This window comes from Trachypithecus francoisi, unplaced genomic scaffold (assembly GCF_009764315.1).
Source record: "Trachypithecus francoisi isolate TF-2019V2 unplaced genomic scaffold, Tfra_2.0 Lachesis_group5, whole genome shotgun sequence".
Lineage (NCBI taxonomy): Eukaryota > Metazoa > Chordata > Mammalia > Primates > Cercopithecidae > Trachypithecus > Trachypithecus francoisi.
The window spans coordinates 40359985-40379847 of NW_022681470.1; the positions used below are offsets into that span (position 1 = coordinate 40359985).

Below are 19863 nucleotides of genomic sequence, written 5' to 3' on the forward strand. Positions count from 1 at the left end.
TCCTCTTTTATTTCACTGAGCAGTGGTTTGTAGTTCTTGAAGAGGTCCTTTACATCCCTTAGGTATTTTATTCTCTTTGAAGCTGTTGTGAATGGGAGTTCATTCATGATTTGGCTCTCTGTTTGTCTGTTACTGATGTATAAGAATGCTTGTGATTTTTGCACATTGATTTTGTATCCTTAGACTTTGCTGAAGTTGCTTATCAGCTTAAGAAGATGTTAGACTGAGATGATGGGGTTTTCTAAATATACAATCATGTCATCTGCAAACAGAGACAATTTGACTTCTTCTTTTCCTACCTGAATACCTTTCATTTCTTTCTCCTGCCTGATTGCCCTAGCCAGAACTTCCAACACTATGTTGAATAGGAGCGGTGAGAGAGGGCATCCCTGTCTTGTGCCAGTTTTCAAAGGGAATGCTTTCAGTTTTTGCCCATTCAGTATGATTGGCTGTGGGTTTGTCATAAATACCTCTTATTATTTTGGCTGTGGGTTTGTCATAAATACCTCTTATTATTTTGAGATATGTTCCATCAATACCGAATTTATTGAGAGTTTTTAGCATGAAGGGCTGTTGAATTTTGTCACAGGCCTTTTCTGCATCTATTGAGATAATCATGTGGTTTTTGTCTTTGGTTCTGTTTATATGCTGGATTACGTTTATTGATTTACATATGTTGAACCAGCCTTGCATCCCAGGGATGAAGCCCACTTGATCATGGTGCATAAGCTTTTTGATGTGCTGCTGGATTCGATTTGCGAGTATTTTATTGAGGATTTTTGCATCGATGTTCATCAGGGATATCGGTCTAAAATTCTCTTTTTTTTTTGTATCTCTGTCAGGCTTTGGTATCAGGATGATGTTGGCCTTGTAAAATGAGTTAGGGAGGATTCCCTCTTTTTCAATTGATTGAAATAGTTTCAGAAGGAATGATAGCAACTCCTCCTTGTACCTCTGGTAGAATTCGGCTGTGAATCTGTCTGGTCCTGGACTTTTTTTGGTTGATAGGCTATTAATTATTGCCTCAATTTCAGAGCCTGCTGTTGGTCTATTCAGGGATTCAACTTCTTGCTGGTTTAGTCTTGGGATAGTGTAAGGAAATTATTCATTTCTTCTAGGTTTTCTAGTTTATTTGCATAGAGGTGTTTATAGTATTCTCTGATGGTAGCTTGTATTTCTGTGGGGTCGGTGGTGATATCCCCTTTATCATTTTTTATTGCGTCTATTGATTCTTCTCTCTTTTCTTCTTTATTAGTCTTGCTAGCAGTCTATCAATTTTGTTGATCTTTTCAGAAAACCAGCTCCTGGATTCATGGGTTTTTTGGAGGGTTTTTTGTGTCCTTCATTTCTGCTCTGATCTTAGTTATTTCTTGCCTTCTGCTAGCTTTTGAATGTGTTTGCTCTTGCTTCTCTAGTTCTTTTAATTGTGATGTTAGGGTGTCAATTTTAGATCTTTCCTGCTTTCTCTTGTGGGCATTTAGTGCTATAAATTTCCCTCTACACACTGCTTTAAATGTGTCCCAGAGATTCTGGTATGTTGTATCTTTGTTCTCATTGGTTTCAAAGAACATCTTTATTTCTGCCTTCATTTCGTTATGTACCCAGTAGTCATTCAGGAGCAGATTGTTCAGTTTCCATGTAGTTGAGCGATTTTGATTCAGCTTCTTAGTCCTGAGTTCTAGTTTGATTGCACTGTGGTCTGAGAGACACTTTGTTATAGTTTCTGTTCTTTTACATTTGCTGAGGAGTGCTTTACTTCCAACTATGTGGTCAATTTTGGAATAAGTGCCATGTGGTGCTGAGAAGAATGTATATTCTGTTGATTTTGGGGCGGAGAGTTCTGTAGATATCTCTTAGGTCTGCTTGGTGCAGAGTTGAGTTCAATTCCTGTATATCCTTGTTAACTTTCTGTCTCGTTGATCTGTCTAATGGTGACAGTGGGGTGTTAAAGTCTCCCATTATTATTGTATGGGAGTCTTAAGTCTCTTTGTAAGTCTCTAAGGACTTGCTTTATGAATTTGGGTGCTCCTGTTTTGGGTGCATATATATTTAGGATAGTTAGCTCTCCTGATGAATTGATCCCTTTACCAGTATGTAATGGCCTTCTTTGTCTCTTTTGATCTTTGATGGTTTAAAGTCTGTTTTATCAGAGACTAGGATTGCAACCCCTGCTTTGTTTGTTTTCCATTTGCTTGGTAGATCTTCCTCCATCCCTTTATTTTGAGCCTATGTGTGTCTCTGCATGTGAGGCGGGTCTCCTGAATACAGCAAACTGATGGGTCTTGATTCTTCATCCAGTTTGCCAGTCTGTGTCTTTTAATTGCACCATTTAGTCCATTTACATTTAAGGTTAATATTGTTATGTGTGAACTTGATCCTGTCATTATGATATTGGCTGGTTATTTTGCTTGCTAATTGATGCAGTTTCTTCGTAGCATTGATGGACTTTACATTTTGACATGTTTTTGCAATGGCTGGTACCTGTTGTTCCTTTCCATGTTTAGTGCTTCCATCAGGATCTCTTGTAGGGCAGGCCTTGTGACAAAATCTCTAAGCATTTGCTTGTCTGTAAAGGATTTTATTTCTCCTTCACTTATGAAACTTAGTTTGGCTGGATATGAAATTCTGGGTTGAAAATGCTTTTCTTTAAGAATGTTGAATATTGACCCCCACTCTTTTCTGGCTTGGAGAGTTTCTACCGAGAGATCTGCTGTTAATCTAATGGGCTTCCCTTTGTGGGTAACCCAACCTTTCTCTCTGGGTGCCCTTAACGTTTTTTCTTCATTTCAACTTTGGTGAATCTGACAGTTATGTGTCTTGGAGTTGCTCTTCTCGAGGAGTATCTTTGTAGTGTTCTCTGTATTTCCTGAATTTGAATGTTGGCCTGCCTTACTAGGTTGGGGATGTTCTGGATGATATCCTGAAGAGTGTTTTCCAACTTGGTTCCATTTTCCCTGTCACTTTCAGGCACACCAATCAGACATAGATTTGCTCTTTTCACATAATCCCATACTTCTTGGAGGCTTTATTCATTTCTTTTTACTCTTTTTTCTCTACACCTCTCTTCTCACTTCATTTCATTCCTTTGATCTTCAGTCGCTGATACTCTTTCTTCCAGTTGATCGAATTGGTTACTGAAGCTTGTGCATTTGTCACGTAGTTCTCGTGTTTTATTTTTCCTCTGTATCAGTTCTTTTAAGGTCTTCTCTGTATTGATTATTCTAGTTATCCACTCATCCATTCTGTTTTCAAGGTTTTTAGTTTCTTTTCGCTGGTTACATAGTTCCTCCTTTAGCTCTGAGAAGTTTGATTGACTAAAGCCGCCTTCTCTCAACTCGTCAAAGTCATTCTCCGTCCAGCTTTGTTCCGTTGCTGGCGATGAGCTGTGTTCCTTTGGAGGGGGAGATGCGCTCTGATTTTTTGAATTTCCAGCTTTTCTGCACTGCTTTTTCCCCATCTTTGTGGTTTTATCTGCCTTTGGTCTTTGATGATGGTGACATACTGATGGGGTTTTGGTGTGGGTGTCCTTTCTGTTTGTTAGTTTTCCTTCCAACAGTCAGGACCCTCAGCTGTAGGTCTGTTGGAGTTTGCTTGAGGTCCAGTCCAGACCCTGTTTGCCTGAGTATCAGCAGCGGAGGCTGCAGAAGATAGAATATTGCTGAACAGCAAGTGTTGTTGTCTGATTCTTGCTCTGGAAGCTTCATCTCAGGGGTGTACCCAGCTGTGTGAGGTGTGAGGTGTCGATCTGCACCTAGTAGGGGATGTCTCCCAGTTAGGCTACTCAGGGGTCAGGGACCCACTTGAGCAGGCAGTCTGTCCGTTCTCAGATCTCAGCCTCCGTGCTGGGAGATCCACTGCTCTCTTGAAAGCTGTCAGACAGGGGCGTTTACCTCTGCCGAGGTTTCTGCTGCTTTTTGTTTAGCTATGACCTGTCCCCAGAGGAGGTGTCTACAGAGGTAAGTCGGCCTCCTTGAGCTGTGGTGGGCTCCACCCAATTCGAGCTTCCAGGCGCCTTTGTTTACCCACTTAAGCCCCAGCAATGGCGGGCACCCCTATCCCAGCCTCACTGCAGCCTTGCAGTTAGATCTCAGACTGCTGTGCTAGCAATGAGGGGTGGTGTGGGATATAATCTCCTGGTGTGCCGTTTGCTAAGACCCTTGGTAAAGCGCAGTATTAGGGTGGGAATTACCCGATTTTCCAGGTGTTGTGTGTCTCACTTTCCTTTGGCTAGGAAAAGGAATTCCCTTCCCCCTTGCGCTTCCCAGGTGAGGCGATGCCTCGCCCTGCTTCAGCTCTCGCTGGTCGGGCTGCACCCGCAGACCAGCGCCAACTGTCCAACACGCTGCAGTTAGATGAACGCGGTATCTCAGTTGAAAATGCAGAAATCACCCATCTTCTGTGTGGCTCACACTGGGAGCTGGAGGCTGGAGTTCTTCCTATTCGGCCATCTTGGGTGTGCCCCCACCCCACACTCTGACTGATATTTTTATTTACCCATTCCCGATTGCTCCACTGTCTCTTTTAGCTTGATGCTCAGGTTCCAGCACTATCCAGCTCTTAGTTGTTCAGCCTTATTTTCTGCCACTTCCCCCAATATTTATAAACTCTATACACTATGTGCTATACTTGAATAGCTCCCTGTTTTTATTCCTCCACACCTTTGTTCACGTTGTGCCTAGAACATTTCCTTCTCCTCTGCTGCCCTTCCATCACCAGCCTGGTAAGCACTTAGCCATACCTGTCAAGGTCCAGCTCAGCTGTCACTCTATGAAACCTTTCAGAGCTTCTCAGAAGGAACTCATCCTCCATTTACTATATTCACTTACTCTTTGCATAGTTCTTATTATGATCCTTATCAGATTGAATCATAATTATTTATTCCCAAAGGTAGGGACTCTCACTTATCTTTGTGTCCTCAGCATCTAGCCTTGTGCCTGGCAATTCTTAAATCTTCTTTAAAAAAAAAAGTTTAATGAGAAATCTGAGAAAGCTTTATTTTCCCAGGTTGGTTTACCCTTCTGATATCAATGAGTTACTCTATATGCTTTATGATATTTATACATTTTTCTGATTTAGAAGGGTCTGCCATAAAGCGGATAGATTAATATTATTTATTGGAATAGGCACCTCAGAGACTCTTAGCATTGCCGTGGTCGTTTCAAGCAAATTACTTAGCATGCAAGATAAGTGTTTATAAAATTTTATTCTTAAAATGATAAAAGAATCTTTCCTAATACAAAGTTGTGGTTTATTTGAGCTCCCCAACTAGAAAGTGAAATGTGAGTAAAAATACTACATTAATGTAATGAGTTTGTATATTTTCTTTTCTGCTTTATTTCATAGTTTGTAAAAATCTCTGGGAGTACAAATTCTAGTAAGTGCAGTTGATTACCTCAAGTAGCTCACCTATATGGAAAATAATCTGAAGCCATTATAGTTAATCAGGTGAACTTGGTTGCCTGGAAAATATCTTTAGCAATTTAATATTCTCATAACTTGTTTGTGTCAATTTTAGGAACTTGGATTTTTCCAAAGGTCACCAGGGTATTACAGGAGACAAAGAAGGCCAGCAACGACGATTACGACAGCAGCGCTTGATCACTATAGGCAAATGGATTGCTGATAATCAGCCAAGGTATGTCCATGGAGCTTCTGGTCTGCCCCTTTTTAACCACCTTTTTAGATAAACACACACACACACATCTCACAAGTTACGTATTTTTTAGACTTTGGTATAAATATTGTCGATCGTGAACTCTTAAGTTGACATACTGGTAGCACAACATCTAATTATAACCCTAGTGAATAAGTATATCTTTATTTAGAATCTCTGTTCTCCTTATTGTGTATTATAGAGAACTTGGTTGTCTTTTTTTTTATCATGAGTTTCTGCTCTAATTTATAAATATGTCTGTAAATCTATAACTGAATTGTACTTCCACAGTCATGGTAATTTGTATTGGCCTGGGCATGATGGTCAGTTTCAGGCAGGACAGACTAAGATGGTGCCAGTAGCCAGTTCAGTACAAAGCAGACGTTGTCATTAGTGTAGGGGAAAGAACACAGGCTTTGTCATTCGATTGGTTTGAGTCCCATTTCTAGTTCCGCAGCTTCTCAAGTGGGTGTCCTTGGGATCTCCCCAGTAGATTATAACCTTTCAAAAGTCAGTAACTGCTTATTCAATTTTGTATTCAGGTTTCTGTCATACAGTAGGTACTTAAATGCTTGCATGTTTGAATGAACTTACCACCTCCGAGCTTCAATTTTCACATCTATAAAATAGGAATTATATATAGCTACCTTATAAGACATATCAAGGGCCCTAGACTAGTGTCTTGCACTTGAAGCATGCTCAGAAAATGTAAGTTCTAGCAAACGTTGAAAGAGCAGAGGGAGGGACACGTTGTGACGATGTGAAGTGTGATAATGAGAACCTCAGTTTCTACATAACTACTTTTTGTGTTACCTGAATCCACATTGTTATATCCAGCTGTTTCCGTGGTTATTAGTGCTAGGAATATATTGACTTGGATCCACACACAATTCAGTTGTTATTTTTTAAGTTAATGTTTTTCATATATGGATTTATTTTTGCTTTTTTAGGCTGATTCAGTGTGAAAATGAGGTAGGGAAATTGTTGTTTATCACAGAAATCCCAGAATTAATACTGGAAGACCCCAGTGAAGCCAAAGAGAACCTCATTCTGCAAGAAACATCTGTGATAGAGCCGCTGGCTGCAGATGGGAGCCCAGGGCTAAAATCAGTGCTATCTACAAGCCGAAATTTAAGCAACAACTGTGACACAGGAGAGAAGCCAGTGGTTACCTTCAAAGAAAACATTAAGCCACGAGAAGTGAACAGAGACCAAGGAAGAAGTTTTCCTCCCAAAGAGGTGAGAAGGGACTATAGCAAAGGAATAACTGTAACTAAGAATGATGGAAAGAAGGACAACAACAAGAGGAAAACTGAAACCAAGAAATGCACCTTAGAAAAGTTACAGGAAACAGGAAAGCAGAATGTGGCAGTGCAGGTAAGCTGTATTTGAACTATAAAGCAGGTAGAGGAAGGCTCACAAAAAAGGCAAGATTTTTCATTTTGTTCTAAAGCCATAAGAATTGGCTGTCCTGGAAGTTTAAATGCATTATTTAAATGCATAGTAAGGTTATATAAAGAGCTGTGATAGATGGTCATTTTATCAATTCCTGGGAATTGTGAGGGAAAAAAAAAATCTCAACCTGATTCGACACTTTTGTCAGTCCTCTCCAGTTTAAGCAGTTTGAAAGGATTTAGTTGCAGAGTCGTCAGTTTCACACAGGATTATCTTTTATTTGGAAGATAATAACTACCATTTGTCAATGCTGTAGTGGAGATTTGGGGTCTTCTGTAGATCCACTAGAACCAAAACTATATTAAGGCTTATGTGGGTTTTTTTTTTTTTTTTTTTTTTTAAGATTCACCGTAATATACATACACACGTATATATGTATTTTCTTCTTGGAAAAATATGAGGCTTTTTTTCTTGACAATTATACTTGTCCCAGCTAGTGATATTAATACCACTTTAATCTTATCCTGGATCCTGGGAATTTATAAAGGAAGAACCCAGGTTTCTTGCTGGGAAAAGATAAGCACTGCTCAGTTACTTGTGATTTTCTTTTTATTAAAATATTTTTCCAAATAGATAAGATGATTTCATATAAACAGAAAAGGGCCTTTATTCTGTGATGGTTTTATTGAGACTATTAATGTTTGAATAAATACTTAAGTGGCCATGTGAATTGTTAACACATTTTAGCAAATGTATGTGTTTGCATGAGAAAGTTTACATTGTTGAAGGCTGCTTACAAATAAATAGTACCTTTGATGTATTTCTCTAATTTTTTTTGAGAAAGAAAAATAAAATAATAGTTCCATTTTAAGATTATATCAGGGAGAGAAACAAAAGACAAGGTAGAAATTAAGACATGGGGGAGAGAGAGAGAGATGCTAGGGAAAGGCAAGGGGAAAAAAATGAACTAGAAAGCCAAAGGATCAGAGTTTTAGGGATAATGAGTCCAGCATTTTCTGCTTACCCTGCCTCCATTCTCTAACTGCTCCCAATAAGGTCCGACTGAAAATAGAATCTCCTTTTTTGGTTTCTCATCCATCTCAAATCAGCCATAAATGATTAAAGAAAGAAAGAGTCAACATATCATCACACTCTGTACCTCGTCCTGAGTTTTCCATAAATGCTAATAATTTTCCCTGATTTTGCTCAACTTTGAGCGGTGCATATGACATCTACTCTCTGGCTCCATCTATAGGATCTCAGGGCCTGTTCCTTACTGCTGAAAATATCCTTATTTATTCTGAAGGGTGGTAAAGTTGCAGGGTGGAAGGTGGATGCCTGACTGTACACATATGGCTACCCAGATGAAATTAAACTGAGGGCCAAAATAACTCACCTATGGGTTAACGGTCATTATTAGTTCATAATTCATGTATGCTGTTTAATGAATTAGAGTATAGAGAACCCTGGGCCCCAGAACAAGCAACTTAAAGTCATAGACAAGTTTTTTTCAGCTTGTTAGCATCAGGCATCTCATTTGTAAAACAAATGGACTCTAAGGTCCTTTACATATTTGGATTTTTGTGATCATGGGAAAGCAAAATAATTAGTAAAACTAAGATAGTAAAATTATCTTTTATTGGCTATTAAATAATTTGCTTTGATATTCCATTTTTAACTTAGGTGAATTTAAATATCTTCAGCATGTCCTTTTTGATCTAATGAGGTTTTAAATACTTTCTTAAGAGTAGGGTCTTTTTTCTGACACATTTGAGTTTCAGTTTATTATAGTTTTGCTTCTCTTGGTCACAGGTAAAATCCCAGACAGAACTAAGAAAGACTCCAGTGTCTGAAGCCAGAAAAACACCTGTAACTCAAACCCCAACTCAAGCAAGTAACTCCCAGTTCATCCCCATTCATCACCCTGGAGCCTTCCCTCCTCTTCCCAGCAGGCCAGGTAAATATGTTTTATAATTTCTTCTACTTAATCTTTTCTGTGCAAGAATTTCTGTTCACTCACTGAGAAATGTGTATTCTGTTGGAGTAATGTTACCCAAAGAAAGTTCTATTTTCCCTAATGCTTATAAAATTATTTTTGAAATGTTTCTGTGTAGTGTACATGCAAGTGTGCATGTTTGTTATTATGAAGGAAATCCTATCACTGAACACAGAAGCTACTTATAGAACACTGATTACTTCAGTGGATAGAGGAAAAATGTCAATAGTCTATTTTTAATTCTTCAAATCAAGTTAAAGATTGACAACATGACTGATCTCTTTTATGATGTGTTAGAGGACTCCCTCTACTTACCTGTTTTAAAAAAAAATGAATTTTTTGCTGTTTCTTTAGAACTAAATCTGTGTTCTTCTGTTTTGAAGGGTTTCCACCACCAACATATGTTATCCCCCCTCCTGTGGCATTTTCTATGGGCTCAGGTTACACCTTCCCAGCTGGTGTTTCTGTCCCAGGAACCTTTCTTCAGCCTACAGCTCACTCTCCAGCAGGAAACCAGGTGCAAGCTGGGAAACAGTCCCACATTCCTTACAGCCAGCAACGGCCCTCTGGACCAGGGCCAATGAACCAGGGACCTCAACAATCACAGCCACCTTCCCAGCAACCCCTTACATCTTTACCAGCTCAGCCAACAGCACAGTCTACAAGCCAGTTGCAGGTTCAAGCTCTAACTCAGCAACAACAGTCCCCTACAAAAGCTGTGCCGGCTTTGGGGAAAAGCCCGCCTCACCACTCTGGATTCCAGCAGGTAAGTTACAGTGGTGTGTACTGTCCAGCAGAATGAAATAAAGGGAAATGCTGAAAGATTCAGTGTTAGAAATGCTGATTAAACTTTGACTTACTTCTTGTTTAGATTTGTAGTGATTATGAGAAGGCAAAAGTATTGTCTCTACTGTTTATGAAAGTTCAAATGTTTTCCTTACTTTTGTAAAGCATATAATACTAGATCTTAACTACCATTCTTGGCTGCTACAAAGTGTCTATTTTATTGAAAATGGATTTTCTGCAAATAATTCTATAGGAACATAAACTACTAGGGAAATAGAATCACAGTCTTGATGAGGTACAGATGTGACACCGATCTTAAATGTCATTTGAAGCACAGCACTTGAAGCAGAAAGGGGAAACAAACACTCTTATGCAAATATATTCATTCATTCATTAACCCTCTTAAATAGTTAAATTAAAAGAAAATATGAGTGTGGTGCCCATAATCTGTTCCCAAAAAACTCTGTGTATTGAAAAGCCCAAATGGTAAAGGAAACTGCTGCCTTGCCTAGAGTTTTGTTGGTTGGAAAACACCTCAAGTTCATTCTGTGATTCTTTAGCATTCATTATAAGTAATATTGCATTTTATCCTCACCTTGATGACAGGCATCTCTTTTTTTAGTATCAACAGGCAGATGCCTCCAAACAGCTGTGGAATCCCCCTCAGGTTCAAGGCCCATTAGGGAAAATTATGCCTGTGAAACAGCCCTACTACCTTCAGACCCAAGACCCCATAAAACTGTTTGAGCCGTCATTGCAACCTCCTGTAATGCAGCAGCAGCCTCTAGAAAAAAAAATGAAGCCTTTTCCCATGGAGCCATATAACCATAATCCCTCAGAAGTCAAGGTCCCAGAATTCTACTGGGATTCTTCCTACAGCATGGCTGATAACAGATCTGTAATGGCACAGCAAGCAAATATAGATCGCAGGGGCAAACGGTCACCAGGAGTCTTCCGTCCAGAGCAGGATCCTGTACCCAGGATGCCATTTGAGGTGTGTGTTCTTTCCTATCACCGGGCATTTTGGAGATAGGTTTGGGGTTGACTATCTTTTGAGTATCTCAAATGGATCTTAGAGGCCACTCTTATTCTTTAGTACCATAGAATGCCACCGAGTATTGGTGTAGCTCTTGGTTTCCTCCTCAAAGTTGCACAGTGTGTTTTAGTTTGGAAGCTGAAGAATTCTGTAACTGATTCAGAACTCTGATGTGATGGTCTGGCAAAGAAACCATGTACAGAAGTCTCTAAAACAGCATGTTAGAGAATTCTGAGACAAAGCACTCCTCTCAGTTGGGCTGAATCATCTAAGTTTAAAAATAGGTTTACTGATACTTAAATAAATTGCTCTCTGAGAGGAACAAAGTTAACCAGTTATCTTGGACAGTGGAGGTCCCTTTCTTTGCCTTTTTTATTCATGAGAAGCAGGTGAATGTTAGTAACTTTTTAAAAGATCTGTTTCTTTCTTTCTTAGCACAAGAGATGCTGATTATTTTGCTCCATAGCATTGTTTTACTTAACTAGCCACGTTCACCTTTTGTGTTCTGCTCTGTCAGTATTTTTGCTTTTCTGTTGTCTTGAACTTTCTCCAATATTGTCCTTGTGTTGCTTGGCCTTTGCATTTCAGAGCCTTTTTTCTCTTTGCCTAATACCATCTATCTCACTATCCCCTTGACTTTAGTTATCGTCTTCCACCTAATCATACTACTATTCCTTTATGCTTTTGTTATCCCTTATTGCATCTCACTGTGATCCTTTCTGTCACTAGGACCCCAAGAGCTCCCCTCTGCTTCCTCCGGACCTGTTAAAGAGTCTGGCTGCCTTGGAGGAAGAGGAAGAGCTGATTTTTTCTAACCCTCCTGATCTTTACCCGGCTCTGCTGGGGCCTCTCGCCTCTCTTCCTGGACGAAGCCTTTTTGTATGTATTTGACATAATTCTGCTTCTTGCTCTAACTCCCAGCTGCTTTTCTGAGATATTGTAGTACACAGATTAGGTGATTTCTTGTCTTCCTGGGGCTGTCCTTTTCAGAACTGTAAAACATATTTTCTAATTCCCTAAACCAACCTTAAGATGGTAGTAGGATATACCAAAGCATTTCTGACTTTATATTTCTCCCAAATCATAAAGACATACCTTGGTTTTATGTGTTATCCAGAAAACATTCTGCAGAGCTGGTAACACACAGGGTGTGATGGTGACAAATTAACTCACTTTGCAGGTGACACTTCCATCTGGACCCAGAAATTTTAAGTGTCATTTAATCTTGCTTAGGAACAGTGAGATTTGTTTCTCATATGTAGCCAAAATATGAAAGGAAATATGTTCTCGATTTTTTTTTTTAACTGACATTATTGAATAGTATATGGCTCTTTTTTGTTTGGTTTACTAAATCAGAAAGAGCCCTGATCTAAATTCAAAGTTGGATTCATAAACAGAATGAGTGAAAATGAAGAGGATTCTACTTATAAACATTGTCAGAGTGTCATAAATGAGTAAATATCAAAATAAATAACTAGAATCACATAAAATCTGAGAACATCATGCATTTCAAAGAACATCATTCTGTATGCTTGTCAGTGTTCATATTATATTTTACTGTGAGTGGGGAGTATAAAAGATGGAAAGAAAGATGGATGCTATGAGGCTTTTCCTCCTCTATTGCAACTTAATAAAACATTAAAAGATAGTGGATTTTACTTTCTTGCTTTCTCATAAACACAGGGCAAGCACACATTCGTAAAATTAAAATACATTAATTATAGTGTCAAGAGAAATAAAACCTTAACAGCTTTCATGACATTGCTGCCATCCCTGGCACTTGAAGTTCCGTTAAGAATTTGCCTGGGTGGTAGCAGTAGGGGCCCCATACCAAGTTATGAAATAAGAGCAATAAAAGACCCCCCCGGAGACTTCAATGGTAGTAGTGCCATGACTGAGTGCACAGGGATTGTGGAAGCCCAGCTGCTATACTGTTGCCTCTACGTGTTTGCCTTTCTTGCTGCTTTTATGCTGGAGTGGCTTGAAGGACTGAGAGTAGTGCTTCTGTGTCCACTTGTTTCCTAATCCCTTAGTTCTTGTTTCGTTAGTGTTCCTTTCATTGGAAATGGAGCTGATGGTAGAACAAGTGGGAGTATCTTCAGGGGTTTTGTTTTTTTGTTTGTTTGTTTGTTTTGTGTTCAAGAAACAATGAATAAAAAATCCTTGACTATAACCCTTCCTATATTTAACATTAGTGATACAACGTATGTCAAAGTGCTTCTCTTGTCGTAGGTATTTAGTAATGTTTTGTTAGCCAGCTATTCAGTGACAGCATTAGAGATTCAACTTTGTTTCTTATAACTTTGCTAGGGCCATTAATAAATGTAAACTTGACTTTTAGCAACTATTTTACTATATACTGCAAATAGAGCTGCTTAAGAAGCGTATTAACAAAGACATTAGTCAAATGGATTTGAAAGGCTTTTTAAAAGTCACCAATGTTAATGTTTTAAAAATTGTGGGGTGGAGAGGAACAGTGTTGGAACAGTTCAGCATTTTGTTTTGAGATTATTTTAAGTGCAACTGTTGACAGGGGGATTCCTGAGGTCCACGCCTCATAAACACTCAGAGTGCTGTTTACCAGGGTCGCTGGTCCCTGCCAGAATAGAATCTCTGACTAGATTTGATCTAAAAGGAGGATTCTACTCACCTGTGGCGACTGGCACTTAGGCAGTGTCTTGGTATTAACAGATTTGAATTCACGGCTTCTGAGCCTCAAATTGTACTCAGTGGGCGAATACAGGCATGCTTTTGCTTTGGTTCCATACCATAGTATGGTAAGATTAATATTAAGAAAATGGAAGGTATAACTTAATTACCTTTTTTTCTGGGACTGTGAAGAAATCCTTATTGGAGAAGCCCTCAGAGCTCATGTCACATTCATCCTCTTTCCTGTCCCTCACCGGATTCTCTCTCAATCAGGTAGGTGAACAGTGAAGAATCCTGCTGTGTGCTTTTAGTGTCAGCTGATCAGTGTCTTTCTCATACTGTTTTAGTATGTCTGTTTTTTCTTTATTTTCCATATATTAGTGTATTCCAGATATTTGATGTTATCCCCCTTGTCTCTGATTGGGGCATACTAGTGACTTGTACATCATGAGTTAAAACCCTTTAACTTCTCATTAATATTGAAACCCTTAGGGCTCTGTTGTTGAGCCAAATAAACTATTCACATTTTCAACCTGGATAATTTACATAGAGCAAATTTAAGGGTGAGAGAAAGCAAAGAGGAAAATTAATTTGACTGGAAAATTGAAACAGAAAGAAATAAAAGCCTTCAAAATTTCTCTTCCTAAGAAAAGCTTAAGGTGTACCCAGCATCCATGAATGAGCCATTGGATTTTCTCAAATCTCTTTCCTTGGAGTGAGTTTATAACTTCACCGTCATGTCTTTCAGGAAAGATACCCAAATAATAGTATGTTCAATGAGGTATATGGGAAAAACCTGACATCCAGCTCCAAAGCAGAACTCAATCCCTCAATGGCCCCCCAGGAAACATCTCTGTATTCCCTTTTTGAAGGGACTCCGTGGTCTCCATCACTTCCTGCCAGTTCAGGTATTAACTACTCTTTAAATTACAGACCTTGCATTTCCTGTACACTCAGTTTGACTAAGGGATAGTGAGATTCTGTAATTGTAAATATATCAGTTGTTGGGTTTTTTATTTTTTTGTTTCTTTGTTTTTGTAACTTCTGAAAGGAAATAGAAAAAAGCCAGTTTATGTATTAAATGCTACTGACAAAGCTTTTTACATCCTCAGTAGCCAGCAGAGATGTAAGGGAGAAAATAGAGGTTCTGTCTTAGGTTCCCAGCTGTTTTTTAGTTTTATTTGTAGGTGTTCATTCTTTGCAGAAAAATTGCTCTCTTTTTTTTTTTTTTGAGACAGCATCTTGCTGTGTTGCCCATTCTAGACTCAAACTCCTGGGCTCAAGCAGTCCTTTCATCTCAGCCTCCCAAGTAGCTGGGACTACAGGTGCACACCACTGTGCCCAGCTCCACACTTTTTAAAATTGAGATTTTTAACTTATAATAGAATCTGACTAAATAGTAATTTTTTTTTTTTTTTTTTTTTTTTTTTTTTTTTTTTTTTGAGGCAGAGTCTCGCTCTGTCGCCCGGACTGGAGTGCAGTGGCCAGATCTCAGCTCACTGCAAGCTCCGCCTCCTGGGTTTCCGCCATTCTCCTGCCTCAGCCTCCCAAGTAGCTGGGACTACAGGCGCCCGCCACCTCGCCCGGCTAGTTTTTGTATTTTTAGTAGAGACGGGGTTTCACCGTATTAGCCAGGATGGTCTCGATCTCCTGACCTCGTGATCCGCCCGTCTCGGCCTCCCAAAGTGCTGGGATTACAGGCTTGAGCCACCGCGCCCGGCCTAAATAGTAATTCTTAAGGTTAGCAAATTCTTTCTGATATGTAAGACCAATAAATATGTATCTGAAATAGTCGTGCCAGAATAGTGCATTCATTCAGTTGACAAAAATTGCCTACTGTTTTGTTTTGCTTTTTTAAGGCGAAGAATATGCCTTAGATATGTGTGGCAGGGCAAATTAGTGCATCTAGCAGATCTCTTTGGAGCCTTTAGTTTCCCTTTCCTTCAAAGCCCTGTGGTTATTGTTAGAATTTTAGTGATCAGATCTATAGGAACTGTAGTTCTTTGTATGTTTATGAAACAGTGATTTACTATATCCTGTGTTACTATTATTTAATAGATCATTCAACACCAGCCAGCCAGTCTCCTCATTCCTCTAACCCCAGCAGCCTGCCCAGTTCTCCTCCAACACACAACCATAATTCTGTTCCATTCTCCAATTTTGGACCCATTGGGACTCCAGATAACAGGGATAGAAGGACTGCAGACCGGTGGAAAACTGATAAGCCAGGTGAGATCTACATTTCATTGCCAAGCAAAATTGAAAGAATTTACTCTAGCCTTCCCTGGGGTCTGGCAATTGGTAGTGATAGAACATCTTCTTGAATTTTTCTTATCTCTTTTCATCTCTTAGCCATGGGTGGGTTTGGCATTGATTATCTCTCAGCGACGTCATCCTCTGAGAGCAGTTGGCATCAGGCCAGCACTCCGAGTGCCACCTGGACAGGCCATGGCCCCTCCATGGAGGATTCCTCTGCTGTCCTCATGGAAAGCCTAAAGGTGAGTAGATTTCAGGAACAAGAACCGCAAGATTATTACAGCAAAGATGTCTCTGCTTTCATTCACATAAATAGCTAGACTTCTGAGGCCCTTGCAGTTGACTGATACATAGCACATATATAGCAAAGTTCTAGAAACATGGTCTGCCTTACAAGATTCTTGAGTGATAATTTTTAATTTCTGAATTCACTAGTGGTAAAGCGGTATCTTCAGGAGGACAAAAACAAAGGTTTTAGTTTCGTTCTAAGGTTAAGAAAATTCTGATTGATTTTGGAATGTTTGATTTAAGCCTTTTCTGACAAAATAAGAGTATCTAATTTTAGAAATGTTTTATTTGCCTAAAACTTTTATAGTAAATGCCCTGTGTGGTACCACATACAGCTGAGTTTCAGTAAAAAGACTTGACATAAAATGTGATTTCACGTCTTGTTTAAAACAGTCTTAATGGAAACTAGCTTTAAGAATCTTATAATGACTTTTTCTAACAGCTGGATTTTTGTGGGGAGTGGGGTTTGGTTTTGGGGCCATATGTATGCCTTTATATTTGGCTGGGATTGAAAAACAAATCCCTTTCAGACAACTGGGCATTTGACCTCTGCTGACAAGATCTGGACTGTTTTTCAGTCTATCTGGTCCAGTTCCATGATGCATCCTGGACCTTCCGCTCTGGAGCAGCTGTTAATGCAGCAGAAGCAGAAACAGCAACGGGGACAAGGCACCATGAACCCTCCACACTGAGGCCAAAGTGGCAACTTGGGAATGAAGGCTCCATAAACCATGGCATGTTGGGTTTGCAGGACTGGCCCACACAGTCCCCTGCAGGTGGCAGCCCTCTTTTCTGTTTCTTGCTGTCAAGAGGGTGTAAGTATTCCACCAGCCCGCTGAGTGTGCACGAAATGTTCGCAGTGCAACAAAAAGAAAAATCCATCAGGAACTCTCCGTCCCCCCGGGGCCTTCCGGAGGGAGAGAGGAACTGCTGTTTATCTCACTCAGTTACTTGGTATCACCGCCTCTCACCTTCTCCATCGTGCATGTCCCCAGCCACATGGGAAGTGAAAGCTGAGAAGGGAAGGCAGATGGGAGAAGCCAATGGGAACTTCTCAGTCCTTTTTCCCTCTTTGGGGAATAAAATAGGAATCCATTAATGATCGCTTTGCTGACTGAGAATGTAGTTGAAATTATTCTTAAACATCTTTTATTATTATTACTCTCAGTAGTAAAATATCACACTGAATTCTTCCATACACAGGTGTGCTTCTAGTCAGTGTGTAGCAAGGAAAGCCCCGTTCACTGCTCCTGTGAGAGGTTGGTGGTGACAGGATGGGGAACCGACCTCTTCAGCCAGTGGAAATGTTCCCTAAGGGAGAGTTCAAGGCCTCTCAGAAGGCTCTGGTAGGCCCTCCTCTGGCCAGGAGACTCCAGCAGGAAATGCCCTTCACTCTGTAGGTGCTCGAGCCCCAATCGAGGATGCAGTGTGGGTGGTGGTGCTGGACTGGACTAGCAGGTGACTGCTGTAGGATTTCAAATTACGTGTTTGATTCCTGTACGTTTTACAGTCGCACAGCAAGCAGTCTCGCAGAAGGCAGGCTAGTCCATTCACAGCCTGGAACATTCTAATAGGTAGAAGCTTTCAGTGTGGTTATTTTTTGTTTGGTTGGTTTTTGTGCCCCCATTCTACTTCCCACCCTCCTGCCCCACCTCCATCCCTTTTTTACCCAATGCTGTATGCTAGTAATTGTTTTTATTCCTAATGTGTACAACATCACATCTCCCCAAGAAGCAACAGCATGGGGTCCAGCAGTTGGGGCCCAAAAGACAGTCTGAAGAGGAAGGATGCGGCAGTATCTGCATAGCCCACAGAGGGCCCAGGCCCCTGCCCAGCTGCAGTCTCCCAGCCTCCACTTTCAGAGTGAAATTCAAGGCAACACGGACATGTGCACGTCACGCACAGAAGAAAACAACGTCGTCCATTTTGGAAAAGGCGAAAGAAAGGAAAATAAACTCTTATTTGATATTTATTAGGAGGAAAGAGGACTGAAAAAGTACTTGCGTAGAAACAGAAGGACAGCATTTCTGTTAGGCATTTCCTGGAAAAGTAATATTTTAAGGGGAAATGATGAGAGCAATCTAAATGTTCAATTGCTGTACTAGTGGTAGGGTTTATTTTCTGGGAAGTCTCTCGTTTGTCTGTATGTTTGTGTACACACACATGCCCATCTGCTGTCCCAGAGGGGAGGGGTTGTGTGTATGAGTGTATGGGGTTAGTGTGGAACTTAAGAGCTGGAACACAGCTGTAGAGCAAAGCACATCCAGGAGCCCCAGTTGTCACTGGAGTCTGGGCAACCCCAGCAATGAAAAGGGGTGAGATAATGCTCATTGCTCTTCAGAGAGAGTGGTTGGAGTCCCCCCACCCCGCCCCTCCAGTATGCTTACATTACTGCTCTTTTAGTTTGACATGGTGTTTGGGTTTTGTTTTGCTTTTTTGAAAGGTCTGAAAAGGTGAAGCCCCCCACCCAATGGCAATATGAAACCTTTTGTGCTTCTCTTCAGCCCCTTCCCTGTGTCCATCTTTCTCTCCTCTTCCGAAGCCTTGTTCCTACTACCTTTACCCAGTTTGTGTGTTTGAGCTCTGCATTCAGGCAGCTGCAACATTCCAGTGTTTGAACTGTCACTGATTCTTGCGCCCTAGACAAGCTAACCAGGTTTACCATCTCACTCCCATAATACCCAGCTCCCATCTAAAGCCCCATTCTGCATGAGAATTTGGTGTTTGGAATGTTTTCTGACTCTTGGGGCGGGATTCCTCGCCTTATCATCCTCACTGTGGAGTAATGAGGAGGGGGAGGAGAATCTTTATCTGAAACTGGTTTTGTGTAGTAAACTTTCTTTCCTGGTTTTTTGTTTTGTTTTGTTTTCTGGATTTTGTTTTTTGTTTTTGTCTGTCTGTGCAAGACCTGCAGCTGCTGAAAATCAGCTTTGCCTTTAATTAAACCATGTTCTCTCCAACCACATCTGTGTATTGATTGTTTCTTTTCTATCCTAAAAGATACAACTATTGAAGAAAATCCAACTTAAAAGGCAAGAATTTCAACTACTCACAAGTCATCCAGGGAAAGGCATAGATGGTCAGAACTTGAATATTTTTCAGGGTTATGTTTGCTTTTAGTAGCATTCCAGACCAATGAATTATGGAAATTATAATTAATTATAATGGAAAGGCATGAGTAGTAAGAAATCGATTATCAAAGTTATTTTATTTAATAAAAGAATGACTTATGTTAAGGAATTAAGAGCCCATCATTTTTATTCCTATTGTAGCTGTTACTAAGACAGTTCAGAGAGTTTATCCTTTTGGCCTGTAAAAATTCATTGAATCTGATTAGCAGCAACATTAATTACTCTTCTTAGTTTTGGAGTTTCTTTTCTTTGAGTTGTGTCCAAAGTTTCTAGTGGTAGCTTGTTGGGTCTTCCAACTGTGTGCTGGAAGCCAGTGCTGTAGCAAACCGTAATGTCTGTGTGCTCACCCTGACCGACTATCTTTCACCTACGTGTTGATTCAGTCTGCAGTTCACTTCCTTATTCTGCTTTTCACAAGTGCCTACGCACTTGAAAAATTGTTAGCAAAGCTGCACATAGGCTACAAGAAGAAGGGGGTAGGGAGAGGAATTAAGGCCAGGCCTTAAGGTCTAATAGTTACAGAATCCTTCACCCAAGTTAGTTCTGAAAAATTGGACAATTGGTTTAGCCAAATCCATAGCATTCTGTTACGTATATTAGTATAGTATACGCAGTCATTTACCATATAACAACATTTTGGTCAACAATGGACTGCATATACAATGATGCTCCC

At 40.1% G+C, this 19863-nt stretch overlaps 1 protein-coding gene across 17 annotated transcripts in view; it reads left to right on the forward strand.

Moving 5' to 3' along the window:
- Positions 1-19022, forward strand: part of SMG7 (SMG7 nonsense mediated mRNA decay factor) — an 89254-nt gene extending 70232 nt beyond the window's left edge. For 4 of the 17 annotated variants that reach the window (XM_033196103.1, XM_033196111.1, XM_033196112.1 and 1 more), the window contains 11 exons: positions 5516-5635; positions 6604-7030; positions 8861-9005; positions 9428-9810; positions 10453-10824; positions 11596-11745; positions 13708-13788; positions 14264-14423; positions 15574-15744; positions 15868-16013; positions 16590-19022. In XM_033196103.1, the coding sequence (XP_033051994.1) occupies positions 5516-5635; positions 6604-7030; positions 8861-9005; positions 9428-9810; positions 10453-10824; positions 11596-11745; positions 13708-13788; positions 14264-14423; positions 15574-15744; positions 15868-16013; positions 16590-16751 (2317 nt within the window). In that variant the 3' untranslated portion in view covers positions 16752-19022. The remainder of the gene's footprint in view (positions 1-5515; positions 5636-6603; positions 7031-8860; positions 9006-9427; positions 9811-10452; positions 10825-11595; positions 11746-13707; positions 13789-14263; positions 14424-15573; positions 15745-15867; positions 16014-16589) is intronic. The other 13 variants (XM_033196117.1, XM_033196118.1, XM_033196120.1 and 10 more) reach the window with 8 other exon arrangements.
- The last annotated feature ends 841 nt before the right edge of the window (positions 19023-19863 follow it).